This window comes from Brassica napus, chromosome C8 (genome assembly GCF_020379485.1).
Source record: "Brassica napus cultivar Da-Ae chromosome C8, Da-Ae, whole genome shotgun sequence".
Lineage (NCBI taxonomy): Eukaryota > Viridiplantae > Streptophyta > Magnoliopsida > Brassicales > Brassicaceae > Brassica > Brassica napus.
In genome coordinates, this window is record NC_063451.1 from 32759575 (window position 1) to 32770252 (window position 10678).

Below are 10678 nucleotides of genomic sequence, written 5' to 3' on the forward strand. Positions count from 1 at the left end.
AAAAATAAATTTTTAATTTTTTTAAAAAAATTATTTTTGGGAATATTCCGAGGAAGTGTATCCCTCGGGATATTCCGACGACAACTTCCTCGGAATTTTCCGAGGGACATATCTCTTCGAATATCCCGACGGATACACTTCCTCGGAATATTCCGACGGCAATGGTTTCTCGGAATATTCCGACGGCCGAGGTTCATCGGAATATTCTGATACCTCTTTTCTCTCGGAATGTTTCCGAGGACTGTTCCATCGGAAATATCCGAGGAGATGCCGAGGAACAGTCCTAGGAAATGTTTGTTCGGAATGTCCTCAGAATCTTTAATTCTCGGTATTCCCAAAATTCCGAGGAAATTTTACTTTCCGACGAGAAATTTCCGACGACCATTCTCGTCGGTATGTCCTCGGAATACCGTTATTCTGAGGACATACCGACGATATTTGTCGTCGGAATCCCGGTGTTTTCTTGTAGTGTATTCTCTATATATGGGTACACTCTCCCCACATGATAACCAAATTTAACTGTATATTTTCCATTTTGGTGAAGTGACAACCATCTCTGTCTGTTATATAGTTCAGACTCAAAGGCAAACTTTCTATAATATTTGCATCCTCCGGTTCTGATTTAAAATAAAGAAATCTGATACTAATTTTTGCATCTTTCGGTTCCGATTTAAAATGAAGTGTTTCTACTCCGAATGGTAACCAATGATTGAGCAGTGCAGGACAAGCGGATTAGATATTACCGTACGGTCTATCTGTGGTTTATATAGTAGAAATACATATTGCAGAACAACTGAAATTCCATATAAAATAAGCGGTTCAAAACAAAATCTGAATAGTGACATATATAATGAATAGTGTAACTACGGGATACATATAATATATTTATACTTTACAAACTAAAAAGTCAGTAGTAGGATGTCAAAAAAAAAAGAGTCAGTAGTAGTAATATAATTTTTAAAATATAAATGTTTTTAAAAATATTTTATAAATCTGAAATCCGAACCGGAATTAATCCGAAAATCAAACCGGAACTAAACCGAGAACCGAATAGGTACCTGAATTTACATAATATAGTTTCTATATTTATAAATATTAATTAATTTTTTCAAAAAAATTATCAAATAATTTAAAAATATTATTTATAAGTCAAAATACCTAAAAAATTGAATTACTAAATTACTAGAATATTTTTCAATCAATACAGAGATGCAAAACAACAAGATCGTTAAATAAGATAGTTTAAATGAGAACCGCTACAGTTAGGTTTAGCCATTTAGGTATTTAAATTTATACTAAATTACTAATTAAGTACTAGTATAGTTAATTTTATTTTATTTTTGAAAAATATAGTTAATATTTTAATTTTGTTAATTAAATAGTATACATTTTAACTTCAATTTAGGTATATTGTATGGACAAAATGAATAGCAGTGATTACATATGTGATTTAATATAGTTTTTAAATATAATTTTGAAAGTATTTTTATTTTTTTTTCTTTTCAGATTCAACTGTGGTTTACAATAAAATTTGTCCCGCACCTTCTTCTTTTACAATTTATGATTATTTTATTTATTAAAAAAATGGCAGTAAATGGTGACCTATCTTTCTTCCCGCCATGCGTTACACTTGTCCCGCTTTTAACATCCATAGCCTACATCTGGCTATTATTATACCAGTGAATTACGTGATGCGATTTACAAATCTTGAGTGATAATTTCACACACTAAGCTGCATATACTTTGATGCGATTTACAAATCTTGAGTGATAATTTCACACACTAAGCTGCATATACTTCAATTATACTTTGATACAAAAAAAAGAAAAAGAAAAAAAAAATTATACTTTGATACTTCGAGTCTCCGATTTTGTAATCAGAGGATTGTATCATTTACTAACAAGTTATTCTGAACCTAATAAAAACTCCTCATTATTATTAAGGAAAGATCCAACGTTGACTTTTTATATAATAATAGACCCGTTACGTCAAGTATGACCCTATTGTTATAAATCACTCCTATCGATCAACTAACCGATTAGACTCAAATAAATCCAATCAATCGTCCAAAGTCTACAAAATGTATTTAAGTCGCCAAAGCTTTCATGGTCCTTGTCAAGCCTTTCTGTTTTACTCGTTATCTACAATCTTCACTTGCGAAACGAGATACCTGAACCCTAAACTCTACTTAAACCCCCTTAATAAGTACCCTATATATACATATATCTTGATCTTTCTCCATTCCTCACTGCATTGGATTCAAAAACTTCTAACTAAACGTTTATTAATCGAAACCCCTTGAAATGGCCGGCTCATTCGAGTTCGTTGTGACAAGAAAAAACCCTGTACTCGTTACTCCAAAGTCTGAAACTCCAAAAGGTCTTTACTACCTCTCGAATCTCGATCAAAACATCGCCGTCACGGTCAAAACGTTTTATTACTTCAAATCAAAGTCAAAAACTAACCAAGATTCCTACAATGTGATCAAGAAATCTCTCTCTGAGGTTATTGTTCATTATTACCCTGTGGCCGGACGGCTGACCATCAGCCCTGAAGGGAAGATCGCCGTGAATTGCACCGGAGAAGGAGCAGTGTTGGTGGAAGCTGAGACTAATTGTGGGATAGAGATGATCAAAGAGGCGATCTCTGAGAATAGAATGGAGATGCTCGAGGAACTTGTTTATGACATTCCTGGTGCCCGGAATATTCTTGAGATTCCACCGGTGGTAGTTCAGGTAAGGTTTCGATCGATCTGATCTCTTGATTAATTATTGCTCCATACGTTGTGAGTTTTGTTAGACGATGTTGTTGGTTCGAGGCATCCACCATCGTATTTACACTGACAAGGACATGTTTAACTATAAGCACCCATCAGACTCAGAGTAGCTAGCTATCATCGTATTTAATATTGACGATCATTTTTTTTTTTAGCCATTTTATAGTATCAATCAATGTTCATATTTATTGTTAGGAATAAGTTTGCCATATGGTATTTAATGGTTTTGTCCAAAGTGTATAATAATGCGATTTGAATATATATGTCGCTTTCGAGAATTCAATTTATTAGATAACATAGTGTAACAGTATGAAAACCAGCTATCAAAATTGTTAAATTACACCCTTTTTGACAAGTGACAACATATATACATGCATCTAGCTATGTTTCTTTTGTTAAAATATCTTAAATAGTAACAAATGATCAGCTGTTTGAACGTTAATTACTACCCATTAATAATTAAGCTAGGACCAGAAAGTGCGAATCAGGGGTAATAATTAACTAAGCAAAGATGAGAATAAATAAGTAGGTTGTTTTGTTTCGTTCCCACCCTAATTTGTTTTGTTTATTATTGATTCTAAAATGTTTGATGAAATAAAAACATGTTAACATATTTTTTCTGTTCCGTTTCATTACTCAGGTGACAAACTTCAAATGTGGTGGTTTCATCCTAGGACTAGGCATGAGCCACAACATGTTCGATGGAGTGGCGGCTGCAGAATTCTTGAACTCGTGGTGCGAGACGGCAAAGGGCCTCCCTTTATCTCTGCAACCTTTCTTGGACCGTACCATTCTCCAACCAAGAAAGCCACCAAAAATCGAGTTCCCACACAACGAGTTTGACGAAATCGAAGACATTTCTTGCACTGGAAGACTCTACGACGAAGAGAAACTCGTCTACAAATCATTTCTCTTCGAACCGCAAAAACTAGAGAAGCTCAAGACTATGACAAATGAGGAAGATAGTAATAGTAACAATAAGGTTACAACATTTCAAGCTTTAACCGGATTTCTTTGGAAATCACGGTGCGAAGCGCTACGATTTAAACAGGACCAACGAGTTAAACTTCTTTTCGCGGCTGATGGACGGTCTAGATTCATCCCTCCTCTCCCAAAAGGATATTGCGGGAACGGGATAGTGTTAACAGGTTTGGTGACGTCATCAGGAGAATTGGTTGGGAACCCTCTTTCTCGTTCGGTTGGTCTAGTTAAGAGTGTGGTTGATTTGGTTACCGACAGTTTCATGAGATCGGCTATTGATTACTTGGAGGTTAACCGGAACAGGCCGAGTATGACAGGAACACTTCTGATTACGTCGTGGTCAAGATTGTCACTACATAAACTGGATTTTGGATGGGGAGAACCCGTTTTCTCTGGACCGGTTGGTTTACCAGGGAGAGAAGTGATCCTGTTTTTACCTGGTCTCGAAGATATGAAGAGTATCAATGTGTTCCTTGGACTTCCTGCCTCTGCTATGAAAGTGTTTGAAGAGCTTATGAAGATTTGAAAAGATTTATATGATAACTTTCACAGCCAACTTATGATTTATCATATGAATTAATTATCTACAATCATGATGCCTATTTATTATTTATACATGTTCTTTATATCAATTTAAATTTTATGTAATTTCAGAAAATGATTGGTCAATATAAGAAATCAATTGTAATGACTAATATAGATGGTATTGTTTTTTCAATCCAACTTTCAGATCATTTTGGATAAGTTTTTAAATTTTTAGATTTATAAATATTCATTCTAACGTTAAAATCAAAAATATATGGATGGTTTGGTTTAAACTTTATTTCCATAAAATAAAATATGCTTTTATTTATTTAAGTATTTTTTTATATTTCGGCTCAGCTAGGTTTGGTTAAAGACCATAAATATGTTTAGACCATATTAATGTATGGTTTCTCTTTCAAATTGATTATTTTTGTTTAGTCTGGATCGGATTGGTTTGATTAATCCCAAATTTTCCTCGATTTATTTTGAGTTGGGAAAATTATATTCAATACAAAGTTAGAGAGATAAAAAATTCGACTTGAGGTTTCAGTTTCCGGATTAGATCCAACCCAAAAGAATTTTGCTATACATCATCAGAGAATGTTTACACAGGAGCCTCTAGTATAGGCAGAGGTTTCTGGTTTACAGAGACTAAACCAAAATTAGTTTTTTGGTTTTAATAAACCAAACCATGACTATCATGACATAGGTTCGGTCAGTGATATATACACTCTTGTTTTTGTTTCTGTATGGATTGCTTGTAATCTGCAAGTCCATAGAGTAAGATGGTAATGTATCAGCTAGAAAGGACTAAAGGAATATAGCAAACAAGCTAAATGATGCGTGGATGGCCCATGGAGATGGATCTCATTAAAACTCACTGCTTTTCTCTTTAAATATGTTCTTTATGCCCCCACTTTCGTGTTTTTAATGGTTTTCAGGACATATGGATTTGGTTATCTTTGTGTGAATATGAGGATATATGCTTCGTTTTCCTTCGCTATTTGTTTGTTCTTTTTTATGAGCCTACTGCACTATATAGTTTCTGTGAAATGGGGATTAGAGCGTAATGGAAGCATAATGGAGAAGCTCTTACAAACTATATAAATCTCCGAAACTCGCACTACATAGAGAAGTGTGGATCAACGGATTGTGAGGGAGAATGCTTTGAATGATATTGGCTTACCTAGTGGATCTCTGTTTGAGTACATTGTATAGTGTAAAAAAATATCCAAGGACAGTGTTTGTTACTCGAAAAAATGATTCTCCAAAGTTTGATATATTTTTTCTTTGAAGAGAATATGATCTGGAGATAGAAGAAGTTGAGAGCAAAGGAAGGCCATAGTGAAGCTATAAGAAATGAGGACTTTGCTGAATTAGCTGACTACTGAGTGTAGAGGTGTAGATGATCATTGGTATATATAACAAAGACCATTGAATGGAAAATATTATCAAATTTGTTAGTTTGAGCTAAATTACTCTTTTTTTTAATAACTGCGAGGATCTCAAAAGTTTTTTTAGGTACAAACGCTAAGTCCACGAAGCCTTGCATCCGGACTAAATTATTCTTTTGTGAGTAACAACATATTAGGATTTGAAAGCTGAGACGCTTGGATCTCGTTTTCTTCCTTTGATATTGTACAATGTTGAGTAAATGTACTTGTGGGAGCAATCATCTAGCACTTATATCATTTGTTAGTATTGAGGCTAGAAAAAATAATACCACAAGATAACGATATATGACAATATTACTTGAAACAATCAGCCAGCAGATAATTTTGATAGTTTTAGTTAAACCTGAAAATAGGAAATATACATATCCCCAATAGGTAATTACATAAAAGTTTTAAAAAGAAGTGGATAATTTAATTCCAGAAAAATATATATAACATTCGAAAATGCATATATTTATCCCGGGAAATTAATCCTCTACTTCGCACACTTGATTAACTCAGAAAAATACGACAGCATAACGGGAACACGTGGTGGTTGGTATATCAAGTTGGGGGTAAAGTCAACATTGCATAGTCGTCAACGAGATTGTTCATGTAGCTGTTGCGGAAGAGGACTGCTTGCCGTTTTTAGCATTTTGTCCATCTTCAATTTCAGCCCTCCGATCATTTCCGCAGGTACACTTGTTCGCTTGACGAACGGCTGTGATTGTCTCAGGGGATGACACTGTGCCTAGCTTCAGCATATCGAGGGTCACCTCCGGTAACTTAGCAGCTTCCACTTCTTTCTCTCCCAAATGCGGCGGCGTTTTACAGTATTTGTAAACCACGTAGAGTATCATTTGAAGTGCACCGAGGGCAAAACCAATCACATTAGGGAACTGCAAAAAAAAAATTTGTTTAGTGGCAATAACATTATAATTATTTAATACACTCACTTTTCCACTTTATAACTTATGAATAAAGTACCTAAAAACAAAGTTATGACAAAAGTAAAGTTTATGGCTAACTTGTGCGGCACCGATAGAAGTTACGTACAAAATATAATTTCTATGTAGCAATGAAGAATGAAGATAAAAGAATCGTTTTACAAAAAAAATGAAGATAAAAGAATTCTAATTTATTTAAAATTTCTTTTGCAAAAGCGAAATTCTTTAATGTTTCTTTCGAATATAAAGCGAGTCTATAATATGTTTTGTAGTTTTTAATCGTAAAGGACAATGTCAAACAAAGGGTTTTGCTTTCTATAATTGTTTATCTTTGGCGAACCGTATCTCTTTTTATCTATGAATCTATGATTAGAACCTCAAAGTCTCAGGTTCATTAGAAACAAAAGCATCCACTTTCATGTAATATACACTATGATTATGATACGTGAAGTCATGATATAATATTGTTAAAACATATATATTCATTTTCTCATAGCCAAAAAAAGGTTTTATTGACTGTTTTCATTTCAGCATATGTGATCTGCTATGGGGAATACGGTGGTCAGTAATTATCTAAACTGAGTATGTGTGTTTCTACGTGTGTCTAGATGGTACATACATAGATATCTATGCAAACATGTATACATTTAATATGTACAAATTAATATATAAATGCATAAATAGAGAAGAATTGGCTTACAGCAACATAGATGTCCTTGAGAGCAAGACCATAAAGGAGCCACACGACAGCACTGATTGTAAGGGTTAAGGATAAGCTAAAGGGCATGTACTCCACACTCCTTGTCTTTATTACCGTCCTCTGTGTTTCAAGTAATAAAATATGTTAATTTTTGAAACTAAATATTAATTAGTCGCTTCTTTTCATATACACTTGATTAGCTCTTTCGAATTGCTTACTATTATGCTTAGGGGAGCAGCGAAAACACAAACAGAGAATCCAACACAAATTCCTCCGATGATCTTGGCACGTGTGGTTCCTTTTGCCAAGAATTGGCATAGAAGGAGAATCAGGCAGAATCCTCCAAAGTTCATAAGAAGTAGCAGCTTCACTGTCAGCATCTGCATCCATTAATTAACAAGTGTTTTAGTTAGCTAATTCGTTTGATCTTGTATACGCATATTCTTATATGAACTGAGGTACCCTGGCTTTCTTGGGGGCGTAGGCAAGGAAGATAGAGATGTAGATGGTTTCTATGAAGCATCCAAAGGAGTTGATGGTGACGAGGAGGAAGACATCTTTCTTCTGTGTTGCGTAGTAAAGCCAAAGTGTTGCACTGAAGAGCGCCACAACGTAAGGAAGAGACTGAAACCCTTCTGTTGTCTTCTTCTTCCAAACCCTATAGAACGTTGGCCTGCATCCATTTCATTTAATCTCAATATTATTAAAGTGGAGAATATCGTTATACGTAGACATATGTAGTAGTAACACGTGAAAATTAGTATTATGTCTTGCTTATCAATATACGTTGAGGTAAGATGTGAAAAGAGCTTACACAGGAGAGAGGAACACGGAGAAGGAGATGACATTCCCTGGATAATATAAAAGAACATAAATGGTATTAAAAATCGATAATCTTTATAGTTAGATTTAAAAAAAAAGAACATGTTGATGAACAATATATACACGAAATGAACAGAAGTGTTAGTATCATACCCATCAAACCAAAGACAAAGGCCCATGTGTTGTGAGTGTCGAAGAGAGACATGGTTTTCTTTAGGTTTAAATAAACTGGTTAGGGTTTTTAGGAGGAAGAAGGAGAGAGCTCTCACTTAGATTTGTAAGTGTTTCTCGTAATGTAAAAGCTGATGGCACGAACATAGCATTTCCAGGACTTCACGTATATATAGAGGGTTAGGGCGAAAGAGAGGAATGGGATTTGTGTGGGAGAGATAGAAAAGTGAAATGTTTGTGTGAACAATAATATTTTGAAGAAAGTATCTTTAGAAGCATTAGTGTCATTGTAGTTGCACTACGAAAAAAAGAATACTATAGACATATAACAATAATTCACACGCTAATCCATTACCAAATTGTATACATGTTGACGTACAAAAACAAATCACTTACCAAACTAAATGCTTTGGATTTTGGCTTAAGAAATAAATAGTACTAATTAGTTACAATACTAATGCTTGTCAATCTCAGTTTAGGCACGTTCTTTGAAAGGATTATGTCTAGATTCTTCCTATGCATCCATATATACACAACATAATTCTGATTGGAAAACCCTAGAATGATAATTACGATTATGAGGTTTTGACCAATTCTCTTGTTTCTTTAATAATATTTTTATACCATATGGTGATTATGCGGTTTTATTTTTTGGTTAATGATTCATTTAGTGTTATTCTATATACGTTTTGCTTACTCTTACGCTTACGTGATTTCGTAGTGTTACTAATTAAAACCACCAAATAGTAATTACAAACAATCAAAATTAACGATTAGATACTTTACAAAAACAATAACCTTAAAAAACAATAACAATTCAGGCAATATATATAAATATATAATATATTTACAAAGTTATAAAGTCTCCACTCCACCACTAGTGTAATCTCGATCATTAAATTATTACGAAAATATGAAAATTGCTTTAGCTATCTTCTTAAAGGGTACACTGAAATTTATAAAAATTAAACCTACGTTACCAAACAAAATTTCCGTGACATTGTATGTCAAAATATCATGCCGTTTTCACTTTTAGCTCTTTTCAATCCTGATATTCATGTTTCTTTATATAACAAATAATAAGTAGCCGTTTCAATAACAGTATTATACTATTATTCGTTTGTCCGTACCAATGAAATAAATAACATTTTTCCTTTAATTAAGAAAGGAAAAATCATTCAGTGTTTACTATTTTTTCAAGTAAAATTTAAATTAAACATCCGAATTGAAAGCCCAAATCAGAGGGAAAAAATTTACATAAATGAAACAAAGCAATTTCTAAATCTAGCATTACTCACTGAATTATACTCCCTCCGTTTCATAACAAGTATCTTTGAAAAAAAAAATTTGTTGCAAAATAAGTGTCGTTTTAGCATTTCAATACATAATTTATTAACTTTATTTTCCACTTTATTTTTCTATTAGTTGAAATATGGTTAGATGTATAGATAATGATGTTTTTATATAAAAAATATGCAAAATTAATTGTTTCGTAATCTGTGTGCACAAACCTAAAGTGACATTTAATATGAAACAGAGAGAGTATGAAACATATATAATTTAAAAGTTGAGAAATAGGGGAAAAACTAAAAAAACCTATCTCCAATAAACAAGAAACCTTGAAAATCTGAAGCCAGCTCATTTTGTAGAAATAATGCTTTTAAAAATCGGGTCGAAAACCAAATTCAATTTTTTTACTTATAGTTTAATATAGTACGACTGGGTTCTACCTAATTTTATTGAATTTAAACATAGAATAAATACAATTTATTATTTATTATCTAGTCAATTTTATCAAATTTAGTTGAGTTTAATTATTAAAATTTTCCATAGAAATGATTATGAAATAAAATTTAAATAATATCAAATAAAACAAATATAAAATTCATGCCTAAACATGAAATGTCTACAGTTGTGAAATATAAATATTAAAAATAAATAAAATAAAAATATTAAAGATGCTATATAGCAGTTTATTATTTTTTAGAAACTTATTATAATAGTTCAAAATCATTTAAGAAGAAAAATAATTAATAAAACTTAATTTATGGATTATAAATAAATTCAATTTTATTCGACCCATATATCTATCTATCTCAACCCAGATATATTCATAGTGTATGGCTTAACATGGTTTGCTCACCAGAGACTAGTTCAGTTTGGTTTTTAAAACATTGTGTAGAAGACTGTATAATAAAATCAACTCCGAGAAACCAAGCGAGGACGGCCCAGTGGTCTTGAGGGAGCTTTGGCCCCAATACGGATCCGGGTTCGAATCCCGCTGGCCACCGTCAATTAAAATGGGGTGAAAAAGGCGGTCCTC

The 10678-nt window shown here is 33.0% G+C and overlaps 2 protein-coding genes across 2 annotated transcripts; one reads left to right on the forward strand and one right to left on the reverse strand.

Annotated features, from left to right (window-relative positions):
• The first annotated feature begins 2110 nt into the window (after window positions 1-2110).
• Window positions 2111-4480, forward strand: LOC106430805 (fatty alcohol:caffeoyl-CoA acyltransferase). Its single transcript, XM_013871604.3, has 2 exons — window positions 2111-2735; window positions 3417-4480. The coding sequence occupies exons 1-2, from the start codon at window positions 2304-2306 to the stop codon at window positions 4281-4283; spliced, it is 1299 nt and encodes a 432-aa protein (XP_013727058.2). The 5' UTR covers window positions 2111-2303; the 3' UTR covers window positions 4284-4480.
• Window positions 4481-6055: 1575 nt separating this feature from the next.
• LOC106430806 (bidirectional sugar transporter SWEET11) lies at window positions 6056-8576 on the reverse strand. Its single transcript, XM_013871605.3, has 6 exons — window positions 8338-8576; window positions 8177-8213; window positions 7825-8035; window positions 7581-7742; window positions 7363-7482; window positions 6056-6614 (listed from the first exon to the last, which is right to left on the reverse strand). Exons 1-6 carry the CDS (start codon window positions 8387-8389, stop codon window positions 6327-6329), a joined length of 870 nt encoding a protein of 289 aa, XP_013727059.2. The 5' UTR covers window positions 8390-8576; the 3' UTR covers window positions 6056-6326.
• Window positions 8577-10678: the final 2102 nt, after the last annotated feature.

Excerpts from the sequence above, each read along its gene's own strand:
- LOC106430805 (XM_013871604.3), top strand. The coding sequence starts at position 2,304 with ATGGCCGGCTCATTCGAGTTCGTTGTGACAAGAAAAAACCCTGTACTC. Across the intron at positions 2,736-3,416 it reads TTCCACCGGTGGTAGTTCAG|GTGACAAACTTCAAATGTGG; the intron begins GTAAGGTTTCGA and ends TTCATTACTCAG.
- LOC106430806 (XM_013871605.3), bottom strand. The coding sequence starts at position 8,389 with ATGTCTCTCTTCGACACTCACAACACATGGGCCTTTGTCTTTGGTTTG. Across the intron at positions 8,214-8,337 it reads CTTTGTCTTTGGTTTGATGG|GGAATGTCATCTCCTTCTCC; the intron begins GTATGATACTAA and ends TATATTATCCAG. Across the intron at positions 8,036-8,176 it reads TCCGTGTTCCTCTCTCCTGT|GCCAACGTTCTATAGGGTTT; the intron begins GTAAGCTCTTTT and ends AAATGGATGCAG.